At 37.6% G+C, this 20,327-nt stretch overlaps 1 protein-coding gene across 2 annotated transcripts in view; it reads right to left on the bottom strand.

Moving 5' to 3' along the window:
* The window catches only part of WASL (WASP like actin nucleation promoting factor), a 57,545-nt gene that overhangs the window by 3,041 nt on the left and 34,177 nt on the right, over positions 1-20,327 (bottom strand). The window contains exons 4-11 of one of the 2 annotated variants that reach the window (XM_068400979.1): positions 20,142-20,238; positions 15,072-15,095; positions 9,993-10,161; positions 6,991-7,033; positions 6,441-6,594; positions 5,612-5,629; positions 2,643-3,163; positions 1,105-1,213 (exon numbers count right to left, since the gene is read on the bottom strand). In XM_068400979.1, the coding sequence (XP_068257080.1) occupies positions 1,105-1,213; positions 2,643-3,163; positions 5,612-5,629; positions 6,441-6,594; positions 6,991-7,033; positions 9,993-10,161; positions 15,072-15,095; positions 20,142-20,238 (1,135 nt within the window). The remainder of the gene's footprint in view (positions 1-1,104; positions 1,214-2,642; positions 3,164-5,611; positions 5,630-6,440; positions 6,595-6,990; positions 7,034-9,992; positions 10,162-15,071; positions 15,096-20,141; positions 20,239-20,327) is intronic. The other variant, XM_068400980.1, reaches the window with a different exon arrangement.

The following is a 20,327-nucleotide window of genomic DNA, read 5'->3' as shown; positions in this document are numbered from 1 at the left end:
GGCCAGCTTGTTCCAGATTGGGTTTTAAACTTCAAGGACAGATTAATTTCTGAAACTTAAGAACTGCTTCCCCAGGTTTACTACATAACGGGATTTCTGTTTACTGTATAAGCAGATTAAAAAAAAAGTTTGTGAGCTAAATTCTGTTGCGGTTACTGGAATATTCTAAGCTGTGTAACGCACATCAGCTTCAACATCAACGTTTGTTGTTAATTTTATTCAGCCTTCCACTATTTTTATAAGTATTATAATTTTAAAATTGTAGCCTGTTAAAATTAAACTACTTATTTGTTATGCAAGAGCATTTCCTTCCCTAGGAAAATGCGGTATTTAGCATCCTTCTGATATTTATGTAAAGTACCAAAACTGGAGATTACTACATAGGGCAGCAAATCAACAAACTCTGCTCACTTAGTCAAACAGTCTGCAGACTGCAAGTGCAGTTTCAGTATCAAGGCAAGCTCTGGAAGAAAAATATATCAAAGCCTCAACAAAAAAGAGACGTAACCAAGCAGCTACACTGCAGCTTCTAAACTGCACTGATTACAAGCTGGTATTTGAGAAATACAAATCCTCTTGCAGCCTTATTTTTGCCAAGCACTGAAGTGTGAAAAATTGATTCAGTACTAGTATGGGACTAGTCAAGTAACACTGGATACCGGACTATTATCCAGCAGGTGGCATCCAAAGCACAAGGGAAGCCACAGTTTTAAAAGCATGAATCTTTGCAAGAGCTTTGGCTTCTAGAAACAGAAAGCATTAAAAATGCATTCCTTCCAAAATATTTTGACAACTTATTTCATCAGACATCTAGTGGATAAAAATAAGTCAGTTGTAAAAAAAAATAATAAAAAAAAATATTTATAAGGATATTAACCTTGCTTAGTAACTTTTAGTTCAGTATTACTGCAAAGTACTAACTATACACCAGCAATTCAAAGCAGCACAAACCATTCAACCCATCACCAGGGCTCTGCCTAGAGCATTCTGCATTGGACTATATGCTGAAATCCATGCTTTTTCCAACAATATTTTTTGTTGAATAGAAGTGTTAATGCTTGAAAACCTGACACCATGAGGTCAGAAAAATTCCATCAGACTCACCTGAAGAATGAATGGCTTTGCTCCTTTTCTGCATAACTTCCATTAATGCACCTACAATTCCTGAGGTGGGTGCAGGTGTAGGTGGTGCACTCTCCTGGCCATCAGATACCTTGGAAAAAAGGATACATGAGAAAGACGCAATTAGCAGAACAGAACCTGTGTATTTCTGGACAAACTTCCTTATAAGATTAATGAGTTTATTTTCAGCCAGGAGGAAGAGTGAAGCTGCAGTATGTTTCTTTAGTTCAAGCTAAAATTTATAAAAAAAGGCAACCTTTCCTCTTTTGCCATATAACACAGCTGTAGTTAGTCCATAGTCAAGATTAAATATTTCAGCTCTGACTACCACGAAGTGAGCGCTCAGCTAAATGAAAGCTTCTTAATATGGTTGTACAGACATGACTTGTGTGGCTGCACAATCATTATTTGTTTTATCCTTTGTATATACCACAAAATATTTTTTCTTATTTGGGTTTGTTAACCAGCTCTGCTTTGGGTTGATAATCCCTTCTGAAAGTAATAGACTTCGATACTGCATATCTGTAATGGCAAATAAATATTAACATGCCCTCACACTTTTTACATCAGAAGCCTCAAGTGCAGAAGAGTGGCAAAAAAAAGAAAAAAAAAAAGAAAAAAAAAGGCAGAAGTGAGACTTAGAAGAAGGTTTGTAACAGTAAAAATGAAACTGAGCAAAAAATAACTGAAGGTTAGACGAAAGCTGTGAGAATGCAAAATCTAAACTGAATGTGTAAAGAACATAAGGAAGGATGGTGAGAGATGACAGCTGAAGGGAAACAAAAGTGGTTTAGAAGTGAATCACCTTCCAGGTATAACATCCTCTACATGTCAGCCCTTAGGCTCTTTGGCCAACTTATAACTGTGAATACCTTCTATGCAACCTAGAAAGTGGAGTGACCTTAACAGCTCTCCTGTACCTACAAGCAAAATTACTTTGAAGATACTTACTGACAACAAAAAGAAATAGTAATAGTAATAGCCTAAGCTGCAGCAGAACAGCAGAGGCATCCCTTACAGGTGGCACTTTTCCAGACAGAGGCAGCCACCTTCTTACAAGACTCAACATCTGCAGAGCACAGGTCCATTTTAAGATGGAAAAAAACTAATAAAAAATAAATCTAGTGTTTGCCTTCCACTACCATTACTGCTCAACTCATCCCCTGTAGTTGTTTAGATGATTTTACTGAAGTACTCAGGAGACCAGCAATCTTTCACAGTTCTTGCAAAAGTTCTTTACAGCCCCGATACTGTGGTATCATTGCAGGATTTACACTTAAAGCTTTTATTGAAAAGTGGGAAATGAGTTTGAAACAAGGATAATTTCATGCACCAATACTCATCCATAGCAAATATGTGTTCTCAGCATTTTCTCAGTACTACCGTTTAAGGCATCACTTCAAGAACTCTAGAAGTTATGATCCAGCCCAAAACTGAGTCACAAGGTACTGTTCACACTGCAATACTGCAGCCATTTTCAAGTCCCAAGGAGACATAGATGATAAACAGCTTTTACTCACGGATTTCAGCTGTATACCCTGTCGTATCTGGTCTAACAGTGCATCTCTTCCTGAGCAGGACACTGGTCGACTGTTCTGTTCTACCTTCTTTAACTGAGCTCCTTCTCTGATTTGATCCAAGAGTGCTGCTTTGTTTCCTGCAGGCACTGGAAGCTGGTGATCAACCTCTGAAGGAAGGCCTGGAGGTGGAGGAGGACCAGGAGGGGGTGGAGGAGGAGGTGGTGGTGGAGGAACAGATGACCCACTTGCCGGCGGTGGCGGTGGTGGAGGAGGGCCGGATGGTGCAGATGATGAATGCACTGGCGGTGGTGGAGGATACATCCTGTTTGGAGGAGGTGGGGGCACTGTGGCACCAGGTCTAGATGGAGGTGGGGGTGGAGGTGCTGCTGTGGGAGCTCTTGAAGGAGGTGGAGGTGGTGCCCCTCGACCCCTAGCAGGGGGAGGAGGAGGGCCCGAGCTATGGGGAGGTGGTGGTGGAGGTGGAGGGGGTCCTCCTCTGCACGGTGGTGGTGGAGGTGGAGCTGAAATGAAACAAAACAATTTACAATTACATGCTACTCAATACCCCTAAGTCTTTCAGAGACTAGCAGAAAAAGAAAAAAGGCTTTGCCTTCCCTTTTGCAAGGATCTCTGTGCCTGCGCAAGTTTTACCAGTTCTGGATTAAATGGAGTATAGCTGAATATAAGATATGCTTATATGAACGCAAACCAAGCTGAATATAGCCCTTATGTCTGTTGTGTATTTTGTAAAAGAGTCAACACTGCAGGAAGAAAGCGCAATACCTAGTAAGACAATTAAAGTCACAAAACAAGACTGGTCATTAATTTTGGTTTGGTCCTATGGCAGTAATTTTCTTCATAATCCAAGTGTATCTTAAGTTAATGTTTCAATTTCTCATGACAAAATGCAGAAAAATTTCAAAAGAATCCTCTAAAATTTTGTTGAGCTAGGACAGAAGACAAGACAGAGAGGTTTTAGAAAATAATCTATCCATTATTTTATTAGGGAATTAGAGGCAAATATTTTTTGAAGCATCATTTTCCAATAACAAAAAAAAAAAACTACTAATGAATTACAATGCAGCATAAACTGACTCTTAGTCCCTTTTACTGAAAATTAGTTCCAACAATATATTTATGGAAGAGACCATGGAAAGAAAACCACTTCACGGCTACCTCAATGCACAGGATTATTTCTATATGAAGTGGCCTTGAAATGTACTTGCTCTGCTAATGGCATTTTAAATAGCATCGTTTCATTTCCTCTTCCATTAAGCATCTAATGGCTTTTGGTACTTCAGGTTGTGTGGTTGTTGCATGTAACTACTTAATAATCCAGGTGCCATCACAGAACTAACAAAATTCACATTTGATTTCATATGCTTTGATAATGAAAAGGGTATTACTCTGAAGAAGATACTTCTTTACCTCTTCTATTATCTTCTTGCTGTTACATGCTGAGAAGGCAGGCTGTCTCCACTGGAATAGAGAGGGGACATCCCTACATAAGTGATTTTGAGGAAGCAGGAGACACTAGTGCCTCAGTGCCTCCTTCCCTGCTCATCTTAGAGAAATACACCCCTCCTAAAATTATGTGTTATGTTCTTAAGTTCCACAAAACGCTCTATTTTTTTTCCATCCCTTCAAAAGAGCAACATGGGGAGAATCTCCTCTTAAACCTCATATATTTTCAAGAGACATACTGCCAACAATCTTGATTAAAAAAAAAAATCTCACCACTTTTTGGCTGACATGACAATATTTTTCTTTTGGCCACTGGAGGCCAGTATTTTCAAAGATAACTTACTCAGCAAGCACTACAGACTGTTTTCCTGTATTACTGAAAAGATACATAACGTGGTCATGCTCCAGAGTCTGTAGTGTCTGTAGATTTCAAACGCAAAGTTTAAGTTTTCCTGTGGGGAAAGGTTTTATCTGCATCATATCTAGAGACATATGCCACATACAATCTGTGGAAACAGAGATCAGGAGTTTTTATAAGGCTTGTCTGCACTCAGCTGGAGTGAAATGAGGGAGGAGCAGCAAGGAGGGAGCACCATTACTTCATCTCTCCCCTTCCCCCCCCCCCCCCCCCCCCCCCCCCCCCCCCCCCCCCCCCCCCCCCCCCCCCCCCCCCCCCCCCCCCCCCCCGCCAAACAGATGGTACAGGCAAAGAAAGAAAACAATTTAGTTTTTTACAAATGCACATTAATCTGAACATGGCCATTAACAAAATAAAAGTATGTAAAATCTTCTATTGATGGTATTGTCACTAAAAAAAAACAACCAATAGTACCAAAACTAGGGAAAGGGCAGGAAAAACAAGAAAGTAACTTCTGAGCAGAACAACGTGTCTGCAACTCTCTGGTCAGCATCCTAGCACGGTGAATACGTAAGCACAGAAATTCTTGCAATAAAACACAGGAAAATGTGTTTCAGTTGAGTAAGAACACTTCAAACAGCAATCAAGCCTACACGTTAAATAACATAGTTGGGGGTAAACCCACTGAAATACTGAAATATTTTATCTACCTCTATCAAAAAGCACAGAGGTAGATTATTATCATGCATGTTAAAGATAAGGCAGCTTTTCTTTCAATTGCATACATGCAAGTGGCCATAACTTGAAGTTAACACATATGTAACACAAAAATAGGCATTTTTAAAGTATTTTAAGCTAGTCATAAGACTCCAAAGCAAGTCTTCTCAATCCAGTTTTATGGTCAGCAGTCTGGGATCAACAACTCTATATTAAGCAGAGTTAAGATTATATAAAGAAACTGACAGATTTCTTATGAGGAAAAAAATCATAACTGAAGTTTTGCTTGCAATTTAACTAAGAAGTTTGACTACAATTTTTAGTATTGCAGTCAAACAGATGTGGACTAAGGTTTCTCATCTAGGAAAGAAATCACACAGCAGCGTGAATACTTTGAAGCATATGCTTAGATGCCAGCTCAAATACATACCGCTCCACCGTGGGGGACCTAAGGAATAAATGTAACAAGTCATTGTACCCCGAATCGGTATCTCTTCAGTCACTCGAACAATTTACGCACTAGTTTCGAACTGCTATAATTGCAACAGCATTTATATCCTATTTCTCTTAAGAAGTGTTCTAGGCAAATTTTTGAAAGTTTGACATTGGCAGTGTAATTTTCAGACCGACTTGCTATGTCACACTAGATAATGCATCAGCTGAGATCACATTTAAAGGTTAGACAGGAAATGGCTTATTTGAGATTTTTCGTGCAGCAGAAGCCTGCTCAAAACTTGTTACTTTGAATTAGAAAAAAGCTTTTTTTTTCTTTTTTAAATATCCATACAAAATTTGCAGGCCTCTAGCTGTTGCAAGATTTGTTACACAGTGCTGCCAGGGTAAATGGGCACCACGCATACATCTGTCAGACGTGCTACTACTACAACTGAGAACAGCAATATCGCTTCTAAGATTTTAATTTATTTATAAGATTGAGATTATAAAATAAATATGCAACATAGTCTGAAAAATCTATACAGAATACTCTGCATAGCTTTACAGTCAAACTAAGCGTTACTGGAAATTACTGAACTGACACAGGTAAGATCCTCATTCGACAGGGAACTCTCACAGGTCATGCATGAACATTTTTACGTAGCATATGGTATACAGAAACTGCATGAAATCCAGTGCGACTGTGGTGACATGACGTTCAGAGAAGAGAATCAAAAAATTGCTCATCATCAACAGCTTCTACTCTAATCCTTAAGGCAAAAACCACCATGCTAACTTTTACATGGAAATAAAAGGAATCCCACCTTGTCTGCGCAGTTCATTTTTAACGGCTTCCACACCTCCTGTTTTTTCAATGAAATCATATATGACCTTTGAAGTTTCTTTGTCTTTTAGTTGAGCCTCTGAAATTCCACAGAGATCAAACAGGTTTTTAAGTTCTGGGTCTAAGTTGTTCACCTGCAAGTCAGATACATTAGTTTTGAGTATCTTGAAAGATAAGAATTTTTAAAAGTATCATTTATATTGGGAAAAAAACCCACACACTATGTAGTTAAAAGGAACAGCAAAGCCAAGGACATGTCTCTGGTTGACTTTTCAGTCAGAAAGGACTACTTTAGGAGAGGTAAGTACCTTCCACAAAAACTTAAGTTTTGTCTGTTTTCCCCTCAATCCCAGACCTCTCCTATTCCCTTCTACTCCAACACCTATGTTTGAATAACGTTATAAAATCACAATTTATAACTATTTTGATGTACAGTTAAGTTTATTTAATGCCAATATTCATCACTTACATTAAAAAGCTCTAAAGCTTTTAATTATTCAATCTCTTGAATAACTTATTAAATTACTTACATCAAAACCTGTGTTTGGATCCCAACCAACATGTCCAATGTGTCTAAAAAAGCAAAAAAAGTCCATTTAATCAGCATAAAAAGGACCTTGTTAACTAAAGTAACAGGACACCAAGATAACTAGAGACTACTACCAGTTTCTACCTCCAGGCTTATAAGACACTAAGCAATTCCTACTTCTCCGTGCCCCACTTGAGAAAGGAACAGCAAAACTTCCTTTACTCCTAATTCCTGTCTTGTGTCAAAAAGACCAACAGGAGAAGTCATTTCCCCCTCTTCGGTTATGGTCTGTGGCAAAACACGACTCCACACCACCCTGTGGTGCGTATGGATGGTGATGGAAGGACTGCACAGAGATCAAGGGAGGAGTTTGGCCTTTATATAGTAACTGGACTTGGAGTTACTGCCAAGGTCTTCAGTGTCACACAGCTGGAAACCTCCTCCTCCCTACCATCACTGTTCTCTCATCACCCTTCTCCCATTCACTTCCTTCTTTCAAAGGAGAAAAGTCAGGACTGCTTTCAGTTGCCATCTTCCTAGGCTTCTAATAGCCAATTCACGTGGCTACTAAAGTATTATTTTATATGGTGCTATAATCAGCTAAAAATGCAGAAGAGTTTGCCAGCTGCTGTTGGCTATAGAAGACAGACCCACAATGTTACCAGCACTCCATATTTTGGGTTTCTTTTTGCCAATGGCCAGTTCTAGAAACTCAGAATCTTCAGGAAGTCCAGCTCAGACCTTTTAAAATACCAGGTGAACTGTTAGTAGCCAACACAGTTTAGGCTAAGCTTGTCAAATTACAAGGACTGTTTTGCTGACCTTATACAGTGCTTAGTGCAACAGACTTTGTGTTCTTGCTTGTAACTTGTGCTAGTACCACCAACAGCACAAGTTCTCTTAATGAGAATACTGAAGCTCAATGATCAATTTTGGTCTTGGGATAACTATGATTATTTAACGACTTCGTTTGAGGGGCAAGAAGAGACCTGGTTTGAAATGACATTATGCTACAGAAAAGGCAAACAAAGGAAAGCCCCCTATTTTGCCTAGATATTTAAATGCCTTTCAGTACTAGAATATTGGATGATTGATTACAGAATTCTGGGTGTTAAGCTACAGCTTGCTTCACATAAATTAGACATGCATTTCCTAATACACAGTCTCATACCTGATTGAAATGTTTTCACTGGCATATGTAAATTGACAGAAATTTACCAGAAAATACAATCTTACCCACATATTTCTGCACATCTGTGCAACTTAGGATGCTCTTTTAAGAGGTTCTGAGCATACGATTCAGAGCTTAGTGCACTTAATCGATATTAAAGTTTATATGGAGTACTGTTAGCATTATTTCTCATTTACTTTTCATCTCGCAGAGTAAAATAAGTTACTTCTACACATCGACTGTAACACATTTGTTTTCAGAGGTCTTTTCAATGAAAATGTATACTTACCAGGTAACTGCAAATCTTATGTTACTTAAAAGAATGTACACAGCAATAAGTTATATTAATGTTAAGTAGTTTTATTTTTTTTTTTGCTCAGAACACTGGAAGTCCACATCTGTCTAACAGAAGGCATTTAAAAATTTTATCTACAGATTGCTACTTTGATTTGGCATAAACAAACAGTGACAGTGTTGGCCTTCGCCAGTATCACAGGTCAAGTTACATACAAGTTATCCTGCACACATATTTGCCTAACAATACCAAACACCAATTCCCATATGTTTGTACAAAACCAGCAGTTAAAGTATCTCACATAGCAAGATGACACATAGCTGCACTCTGCAGGAAAGTTAACTAGACCTTAAGCCGAACAAAACAGACTTTCAATCTTCTGCAAAGGTCTGAATTGTCTAAGCACAGTCTGGTTAGGGAAGCATTTTAGTCAATTTCTCCTTTTACTTTCTGTCCGCTATCCTATTCTACAGAGCACTCTCTCAAAACACGGTGCATTAACATTACTGTAACTGGTAATACAAGCGTTACTTTTATGGAGTTTTATTCTGGGAAAACACGTCAGTGGAATCACAGAATCACAGAAGCAACCAGGTTGGAAGAGACCTCTGGGATCAAGTCCAACCGTTGCCCTGACACCACCAAAGAGATGCAAAATAATGGTTCAAAAGAACAAGACATTCACTTGGCATGTAAACCTCACACTGGTCTTCTAATACTTCACAGAAACTGATATTTCCTGCAACTAACTCAAGCTCTTTAAATTCCTGTTGCTTTAGCAAATAAAGTACACTTATTTTAAGAGGCAGAGGATTAAAATAGCAAATTATAGTTCAGGAAAACAATAGTTAATTCAGTTAAGTGACCAAAACCAGGTTTCATGAAAGTGAACCTTAATATGATACATCGTAACTATTCTAAAAGATTGAAGATACCTAAGAAAATATTAGAAAAAAAACAACCCATTCCCAAGAGGTGTATACACACATGCTGTACTTTCATCACAAGATATGGGTACTAGCTCACATATCAGAAGATGTAAGTCTGTAAACAGAAAGCCAGAGATAAAAAACATGGCTATGTCATTTCTGCTGTTATGACAAGTCAGGACCTGCATGGGTATTTTGTTTGACAAAGCACAGCTAAGCAGACACAGCTGTAAGAATAACAGTGTTAAAGAGCTGACCACTGAGGCTCAATATGAGTCTGCACTGAGCTGACTACTTCAGTAAGGCATCTTTATGCAGCTAAGTTGTTTTCTAAGCTATTTTAGGATAGCAAGTTACTTTTTGTTTACAGCTGCAGTAAACTCCTCACCTGTATATAAACTAACTTGCTTTTAAATCCCACACCATTCCAGCCAGTATTCACTGTAGTTCAGGTTACACACAACAGTCACACATTTAAGTCTTGAGCAAGTGCAACTGACACAACACCCCCCTCTCCCCACCCCCCCAAAAAAAAAAAACACAAAAAAAACACCCACCCAAAAACACCACCCACCAAAAACCAAACCCAAACTCAAAAAAGTTCTTACTGGAAATTAGATGGCGTTCCAATATCTGCCTTTGTCAATCTTCTCTTTTTAGTTTTTCCTTTCTTCTTTTCTTTGGTATATGAAATATTGTTGACTTGTGGAGTATAAAATCTGTTAGTCGTAATTTCTGGGTTTTTGATATCAACAGTTGCCATTGGTAGATTTGGGCCTGTGAAGGGAAAGTAAACAATTTTTACTGCTGTGTTTTAACAAAGCCATATTTAACCTATAAACTTTTTTTTTTTTTTTTTTGAGTGGCAAAATGTACTGCAGCCATAGCTCTACATGCCACATGCACCCGGCTGGGTTCTGGATGTCAGATGCACAGACTAAGTTACTTGCTGAAGAAAAAAAAAAAACCCAAACATTGCTAGAACAGAGCAACTGCAGAAAAGTTTTCTAAACAAGAATTTGGTTTTTTTTGCTAATTTGGCAAAGGAGTTTTTAAACTAAGGAGTCTTCATGTGCACAGAACACGTGGAATGAGACACATTAAGGTACACCATAAGTACCATCCTAGACAAGATCAATGAAGTGAATGCCATAAACAGTAACACCCAGCACGCGATTACCTTGGCAGCACAGTAAACTTATCTTAAAGGAGAGGGAACCTTTGCTTAATAAGCCCCAAGTGGGAATGGTTTCTGCCATCACACACAGAACTTGAACATGACAAAAACTTCAGAAGGCTGCTCTGGACACACTACTGTCTTCAAATATAGGACAATATCTATTAAGGATTGTTCAGAAACTGTTCAAGATCGCTTATGTCTTAACTCTTTGCAAAATAACTGTAGGCCCAGATAAGAAACAGAGCTTGAAGAGTAGTAACAGTAAAAACAGCATCAGAAATACAAATCAAACACTCAAATTATGAATTATATTCTCAAAAATTCTTCTTCATTATAAACAATTCTGAATTATTACTCTAGTTATTTAAAATGCATCCAAGTTATACTCCTGCCCATTTTAGCATTTTAGTATTGTGTTACTTGTGTAATACTAGTAAATAAACATACCTAGCATGTGTTCTACTCAGATTTTTTAGCTTTGACAAAAGATAACTCTTTACATAAGCAAGTGATAGTAGTATTTACATACTAAGAGGCAATTTATGCATTTTTCATACACACATATATATGTATGTATGTGTACATGAGTGTTTTTTAAGAAACCTGCAAAAAGGATTAAGTAAATTAAGTTTTGGAAGAATGAGATAAAGCAGTCAATTTAAGACCAGTCTGGCCAGAAATAGTTTGAAAATATCCTCTACTTCTTGCAAGTTACTATGCAACAGTTAGCAAACCAATTAGAATAAGACTCATGCATCCAGTCTTACTGGGCAGACTATAAAAATGTCTAATTAGACTTTGGTAAGTCTGAAACTTATTTTGATGGTTTTTTCCATAACTGCATTTTGTATGGATAATTCAAAGTTCTCCTAAGCATTCTGAAAGAACCAACAAGCCTTCAGTTTCACAGTCCAAAGTCCAAACCAGAAAGGAGAAGCAGACAATACACCGGATAACATAGCTGACATTTGGAGTTCAACACCTCAGTGAGAAGCATCTAGTACTGGCCAGAACAAGAAACAAGAACAGAAACACAACACGGGGCTAGACAAAACTCATCTAAAAACATACAACTCCTACGTTCCTGTAGGAGTCTTAAAGGACAAGATTTAAAACCTTAAAAGGGTCATTGAAACTGCAGGAAGAGAATTTCTAAAGTGTTTTCTGCTAAGCAGTAATGCTTTGATCTAGACAACCGTCCTTTGAGAATACCAAAGCACCAGCTGACCACATACGACTATGCAAAACAATTTGCATTGTTGAAGTTCCAATTAAAAGTTAGCATTAAACCGACTAATCTTCAAATATTATCAACCCAAAACTTAACAAGTGTAGTTAAGTAAAATCTTCATGATGAATTGAAAATTACAGTCTTAATTTCATTCCTCACAAAACCAAAAAACACTGTTCATTTTCACTTTAATCACCTATTATATTTTCTCTATCACATTCTCTCTATTTTCACCTATTAGACTGGTATTAGTAGTTTCAACAGCTGTACTGACATGCAAAAAGAAACATGTACCTTTGCAATGCTAGGAAGTTCATTATGTTCTTCTCACAATTCCTAACAGTCTTTGAAAATGCATCTTTTTGCACGTAAAATCCTAAACTAACCATACACAGTTTTAACCATGTGAAAAAGCAGCCATTTGCAAATTGAAGTTTTATTCAGCTGAGCTCAAATTAAGGATTGACAGCCTGATTCCTTGATACTAATAATATTCATACAAGAGATTACAGTAAATTCTTAAAGATGAAAATTTTTCTTACCGTCAGGTTTAGATCTTAGATATCCACGAGGAATAAAAGAACCTTGGAAAGAATTGTACTCTTCTAGAACTGCCATATTTATATCCAGTAAGATTTTTCCCATCATAAGACATGCACCTTCCCCATCAGGTGCAGATAGCTCAATAAATGAAGATGAGAGAGGCCTATATAGCTCATCGTTAGGAAGTACCTGACAGTACAGTGGCTTTAAGCATCCACTGTTATCAATATCTGTGACATCTTCAGAAGGGGCTCCAGAAAATGTAGTACAGAACATTCTGAAATGTTACTTCTATGAAATTCTCTGTATTTTATTTAGAACCTCTCTAGGCATCTGTCCCAGACTACAGACAGCCCTACAATAAATGCTAACTGTTCTAGTTAACAGCTGAAACAAAATTCTGCCACATGGCTCTTAAAAATTCCCTCAAAACCTAATTCTCTGACAGATCCCTGTTTCATCCAGAACTCACTAAGAGGTCAGTTCAACCACAATAACTCTTCTTTATTTGCATGAAGAGACCTAGCTATTACAAATGAATAGAACATAAATCCCAGGAAATTACAGACTAATACATTTTACATAACTGTTAATGCCAATTTGATTTTAATCCTGCAATTCTAGGAAAAAAAAAACCTCAATCTTAAATCCGTATTGAAAACGTCATACAAAAAAACAGAGTGTTTTTTCCATTCAGCTTCAACGTATGCAGAAAATCCAGACAAACAAGCCCCACTAAAACAAAATTCCCCACAGTATTTCAAGCATGGATCATGTGAGCACAGAAATGTGACTGTTCTTGTTTTTCAGTTTTAAAGGTAATTATGCACTGATACCCAGTACAAAAAAAGCAGGTGTTCCTTTTTTTCCCCCCCCAATAGAATGTCACTGCATATGGAGAGTAAAACAAAAACCAGCTGATATTACAACAGTTTTTTCCAAGTTACATGCTGATAGTATATATCTGCTGCAGTCTGAATTCCAGATGCTGAAATGCAGAGGCTATAACCCATGCTCTGAGGATGTCTCACCTGCGACTACAGAGGCCACGAACACACCCAACTCTGCCAGCAGAGAAGCCAGGCGTTACAGAATTTGACAGAAACAGAAAAGGACCATAGACAGGTCGTGAAAGAGTACATGGACTCCCAGTGAAACAGTTTACTAAAAAAGCAGAAATGCTCAGAGCTTTGACTAGTGATTATAAACCTGAAAAACTGGGCATAAACATATGTATTCCACAGAATATTCAAGATAAAGGCACAGGATCAATGAATGCAAGTTTAGTATGCAGTATTTTTCTTAAAAAAATGTTGTTGCCTGAGGTATCATGGGATAAATTATGAAAGTATTTTAAGCACTAAAGTTTTGGCAGATTTAGTTTTCTTAAATCTTATTCCAATCACAGATAGCAAACTAGACAAATGAATTGTTTGTGTTACTGTTGGTAACATTTACAGTAGAGACAAAGGCTAATTTTTTTGTAGTGAGTGGCACTACACAGCCACCACTCCTGTTTTAATTCCAATCTGCTCTGCAGACATTGCTATCAGGGATGCGCTGTTCAGGTGAGCAGAAGCAAATGTCACTCAAGAGGCAGAACAGTTAAAACCTTCCGAAAGGTCAGAAAAACTGGTAAGACAATCATGGATGGTATTACCATGGTTGTTTCAAAACTAAACAACCCAGTCTCAGTTGAAGGAATCGATACTAAAAAATGTCTGGCCTAAACTGATGATTGCCTGAACTTCCTCAAAACTTAATGTTTATGAAAGAGTAATTTTTTGAGAAGTATTCCACACGAGGGAGGTTTTATTTGGATATAAAAGATAACAGTAGTTCCTGTAATTCAGGATTAATTAAGGATTACCTGTTTTGGTGACCTACCAAGATGCTTGGATGCCTTGGTTAGTACAAATTTAACACTACCTCCTCAGGCCATGTGGGGACCTCAGGTGACCAGCTGACTATACCCTTGCTCAAGCAGCAAACTAACGGATACAGCGATATGACTTATGATCTGGATCACCAACAGAAATATCACAGGAGAAATCACTTTTTAACTCGAGTGTGAATTCAGAACTACAAAGACTCCAAACTTGATATTCATTGATGTGCATTTTTCACTTGATTTTAGAACAGACAGTAAGAAATTTTTGGATCAAATTGATACATAGTTTTGACTCCTTCCATCAATTTAATGAGAGGATCTCCCGAGGAACCTGTATCTTTATGCCAGTGAGATGTACTCCTGAGAGGCAAATAGTTCAAATAATCCTTCATGCAAAAAAAAGTTTAATATTGACCAACATATGTCATATGACCGAAAGGCTGTCACATGGTTAGCTGGATACACTGAAACTGGAATTTTATGAAATCTGTCCTCATTATGCCTGCCTCTATATATGCGTATTTTGAAGACCAAGCAGCAAATGCAAGGTACAAAGTTTTCTTCTCAGTTTAAACTGAAGGGCCTCTGTCGTATTTGCAACAAAACATGCTCCTTCGAAAACATTCTTTATGATTGCCAGCTAAGCCACAAATCTTTCAAACTACAACTAAACAAATACCAAAGAACAGAAACAAAACAAATATACTAACCTCCAGAATAAGAGTTTACCGCTTTTGCTACCACATGACTATCCTGAACAAGTCCAAAACAAAGCTATATATAAACAGTAAATGACAGCAGTAGGAAAAAATAAAATGCAGTGATTCATGCAAAAAGCTTACCATTTGGTGGGTCTCGTCTTTTTTCTGTTGAAAAATAAAAAGAGCTATTTATTCATAGGTATCACAGGAAAAATTCATTCTAAAGTTTAGTTTCTAGTGAAGTTTTCAATGACCTTGAATTCAAACTTAAGATTCTACTAATAACCTTAAAGCCTACTTGTACAGTTCAAACAAAGCATTACAGAACAATAAAAACCCAATCTTAGATAATAAGCATCAATTTCAAGTGAGCAAATCGAGGAGGAGCATAAGAAGATAGCTACTGAATTGGTTTCAGACATTTTGACTCCAAAGTAAGGTGAAATATTCAAAAAGCAACTGTTTCAGTACAACCTAGCAAAGCAAGATTTTTGAAGCATTATACTTCCTGATTTCCACTGAATGAGACTGTTCCTTCATTTTTATTTGAAATATAATTAGCATGTTTATACACTTTTTTCCTCCCACAGAATCTAAACTATATTATAATTATTTTTGGTTTTCGCAAAGAAAATAGGACACAGAGGGGCACTTCACTTATGTTATCCAACAGGTAACTGAACAATATGGAACAGAACTAGAATCTCCTCAGTACTAATCTGATAGCCTATTCACAACACCAACTGTTTCACAGACCATGAAGAATTTGGCTTGATGATTTAAAATGTAGTTCTAAACATTTCACACCTCGCTACTCTCAGACTATAATAGTAAATATTACTTTAAAGGAGATTTCCCTCACTTACTATTAATTCCTATCCACCACAAATAACACTTACCTACCCTGCAACCCACCCCAAATAACATTTACCTACCCTGCAACCATCCTTCAAAACCCCCAGTACACAGTTACACTATTTGTGTACCTACACACCAACTCTTAAGAATTTCAGATTCAGCAGTACCCATATGGGCAAGCAGTTTGTCATCTCACCACACCAAAAAACTTGGCTCTATAAGGAAGGCTGTAGATCTCTCCCTTTCAGATCTGGAGTATCTGGAATCTAACAGGGACTCACAAGAATTTTGTAATAAGAATTTGTAACATACATTTCACTTTTCAGCAAGCCCCAGAAAAACTGCTAATTTCTTATATTTTTCCAGACACAAACCCAAGGGGAAGGGAGAAGGTGTCTCCACTGATGGTATTGACGTTGTCCTAGCAATATTTTAAAAAAATTAAAAACCTAAGTGTGCAAGGTAAGTCAGCCTAGTATCAGTCAGCTGATTTTCAGATAGGAATAAAGAACCTGCCGAGGTCAGAAAACATTCAGAGGAAGGTGACCAAAACCCCTTGAGAATCAACTTTTTCTGCACAAGCCTTCTAAAGACAGACAGTCACCTCTTAGCTCACAGCAGGTTAGTTTTAGGCACAGAGGTGGAGAGCCTCAGCAAAAGGTGTAAGGTCAGGGAGGGCGAGGGGAGGCTTTTTGGCCAGATACTGTGCTTTCTCTTTCTAGAATATTCAGTTTAAGAAACCATTCATGTTGTACTGCCAAAAAAAAAACCAACACAAAACAACCCAACAAACCCAAACTCAACTTTTGGAACAGAACTAGAGTTTTATCCAACAACTCAGAGACAGCAAAGAAGACTGCAGGACTGATTGCAAGTCATTTGGCATAGGATGGGAAGCTGGCAAAAGGAGGAGGTATTCATAGAAGTGTTGAATGGCATTATGCCAAATCATGGGAATCCATTACAATGTTCATTAGAAGAAAGCGTTCAAGAGATAAGATAGTGGAAAACAAAGCAAGACATTTTAAACACTTCCTGTAATTTTTGCTGGTATATAAAAGATTAATTTGTGAACCAAAGATAATAGATCTGTTTTTCTGTGGTTCCCATTGCTGATTAGAAAATATGAACTCCTGTTCTGAAGTGCAGATGACCTGATTCGAGAGCAGCAAATTTCTCCTTTTTTGAAGATGGAGATGCCTACTGATCTAAAATGTTATCAACTTCACCAACTGCCTATGTCCAAAAAACGCAGCTCCCTTCAGTAAGTATTGCTGGAAACAAGAATGATCTCTGCTGAGACTTAAATCCAATGCAAGCCAAGCACTTCAGAGATGCCCTTGTCTCCCAGGCAGCAAAACCAAAAGCTGTGACCAAAGACGCAAACAAACAAAAAAAAAAAACAAAAACAAAAAAATGCTCTCCATATTAAGTATCCAGCTTGAAGCTTATGAATTGCATTAGAAGGGCATCAGGAGCTAAAAGCTTGTGGAGGAAAAAAGGCATCTTTGGAGAGCACTAACAGAGTTCCCACCCATGAGCTATGAGTGGTCCATAAAAATTAGTCAAGAAGCCTCCTACTTCAGAAAGGCAGTTAAGAACAAGGCTCTGTTCTACAAGCCTCTGCTGCCCTGTTATGTCTAAGTGCTCAGCATGTGAAGAGGACTTTTGTGTGTGTACACACGTTAACATTTCTGAGGCAAGATAAAAATAAAAACTAATGGTACCTACGTGCAAGAATACCCAAAGTGAGAATGTACGGCACTGACAAGCACTGAGAAAAGAAACACTGTGTTCACCCTGCTTACTGGGGGAACTATTTGGGATCAGTTTAAGGAGTAAATGGAGAGATTATTTAAGTAAGTCTACCAGAGAAATTAACTAATTATAGCAATTTCTTCCTAATCTAAGGTTAAGAATGGACCTGACTTAAAAAAAAAAAAAAAAAAATCAGAATTTAGCTATATGAAAACCAACCTGATATTAAATAGATTAAGACAATACATCAGTAATTCTTTCTCTGCCTTTCTCCCTCATTCTATTCTCTAGTATAGATTTTGTACATTTGCAAGCTTCTACATATTCTCTACGGAGCCAAACTTTCACCTCTCTGGAACTCCAGATGCACTTACTCAGGAGTTGTCTGTATACTAGAGTGCATTTCACGCTGAGTGAGGAAGAGCAGTATACTGTTGCCTCTTCCTGCAGCTGCTAAACAATATTTTGCGTACTAGACTCAGCACCAAGACATAGGTTTGTGAACCAGAACTGCTGTTCTTGCTACCTTCCAACAACATGAACTTTCCATAAGACTCCTGGAAAAGCCTTCTAGCAAGCCCCAAATGATGTAATAGGCTGCTAAGTGAACACTTGGAGTACTCATTTCAGGTGAAAGCATGTCAGGTGGCATTGCTATGAAATGAAACATATTTTAGAAGGCATGGGAGTAAAAATCCCATTAAACAGAAAAGCATTAAAACTACCAGACTATTACCTCTGTGTTTGAGAAGTTAAGATGCATTAGAATACACACACACAATTTACATATACATCATAAATAATATACAACTTTTATATATCATTTATATTATATATAAATCTATGTATAATTTCTTTTATATAAGCATTTCTATATAAATAAATAAATAACTATATAAACACCAACAGCAAATCAGCTTTGACTTGGGCAAGTGTAAAGCCTGTTCTTTTAGAAGCACAATTAGATATAGTCGCATCAATGACAAATACCGAACTCCATCTGGTGGCTTGACTAAGGAATCTCATGATTGTTTTCTTGCTTTGCAGCTCTCAACGTGGAAAAAAAACAACAACTTGGAGTTTTTTGTTTTGGTTTTGGTGTTTTGTTGTTTTTTTTTTTTTTAATTAAAGTTGTCTTCAAGTTGTAAGTGTTTGGGGAAGAGGAGTTGTTTGTTTGCTAAAAGACAATGTATGGAATAAGTTCATCCTACAACAAGAGTTTGAGCACACAAACCAAGATACTAACTCAAAGAGTAAACAAGTGGTCCTGTGAAGAAAAACTCTATGGGGGAGGACAGAGGTGAACCTCTGTCCTGTGAACAGGAGGTTTGACTAAACCACTGTTTTCAAACAAAGTTTGCTATAGCCAACAATGCAAACTTATTTCCTCCCAAGTCATGTCTGTGAACTGTAGCACTGTGTTTTAGACACATCACAGTTAGGGTAAAATTCAGGAACAGGAGATGCAAGCTGATGCAAGATTACTTTTATGCAACAAGTATGACAAACATTAATGCCCCTTCTTAATGACCCCACTTCTTCTCATGAAATCCTATGAACTTACTCTAATTCTGAGCAGATGCAATCTTAAATAAGCCATTTAAGGTTCTGGAACAAATGCTCTGCACCTGAGTCACCACACCTGAATAAAATCCAAGTGAATACATAGGTTCTCAAGAATACTTGCAAGGATGGCACTCCAAGATGAGGGCTTCCTCCGTTTACATTAGCCTACACTACATTGCTAGTGCAATTCAATTCCAGAATGGGCTACAAAAAATGCATCCTGTAGCCTGGACACAAGTCTGCGCTTCAGCTTACAGCAAGCCTGAGCACATCCATGTGTTCCCAGCCTATGTTTCACATCACCTTATTCTTCATGGACATATGGCTGTCAGACAGGCAAGTTGTTTATGGGCTCCCTGGAAAAGGACCAAGACAAGATCTGTCGGAAGCCCAAGCTCCCTTTAAAACACTGACCATGTTTCTAAGGCATCTTGCAGCTGGCAAAAAGCATGCGGTGCTTCAGACTGTCCTGTGCTGCGAAGGACAGTATAAGCACATTATGTTTTCTGTTCTTGGCCTCCATCAAGATCAGTAGTGTTGAATAAAAGATATTTCTCTACTAAATGCTGGACCAATGCCAAAAATTCATTCACATGAACTACTGAACATACCAGATGGTAAAATCTTTGTTACAATCCACTTGGGGTGAATTTAAACAAATCAGTTATAAACAGCCCAGAGCTAAAAGAGGGTTTAATCAAATATAAAAACAGCTTATAGAAAGATTTCTAGTCTTCCCACTGACAGCTTACCATTTTTGCTTCCTCCTGATCTATATTTTCAAACACCACAACCTTGGAGTCTCAGCTTACAAGGAAACTTACAGCAAGGAGCATAAAGTTAAGTTACTTCAGAAAAAAAAAAAATTTTGCACAATAGAGAAAAGCAGCATGCTTCAATAACACAATTACTTCTAAATACAAATATGGCAGTAGCTCCTCAAGTAGCTTTCAGACATAGAAGTAACTTCCTGCCTCCCCCCAAAACAACATAAACAAGCCTGAATTTAAGATTAATTTGAATATTTACCAGATTTTCTCTGCCGTCGTCCAAGTAAATCTGTTACTGTTTTGCGGAATAGTTTAGCTTCTTCTTCATTAGCAAAATTAAGACCAACTTGACATGTCTGAAAAACATTAATATTCCCCCACCCATGACTAAGAAAATGTTTCAAATCCTTTCTTAAATGTCTTCTTATACCTTCTGAAGGTATAA

Source organism: Nyctibius grandis, chromosome 5, assembly GCF_013368605.1.
Source record: "Nyctibius grandis isolate bNycGra1 chromosome 5, bNycGra1.pri, whole genome shotgun sequence".
Classification (NCBI taxonomy): Eukaryota; Metazoa; Chordata; class Aves; order Nyctibiiformes; family Nyctibiidae; genus Nyctibius; species Nyctibius grandis.
The sequence above is the reverse complement of the archived record's forward strand: the minus strand, read 5'-3'. Positions and strand labels throughout refer to the sequence as shown.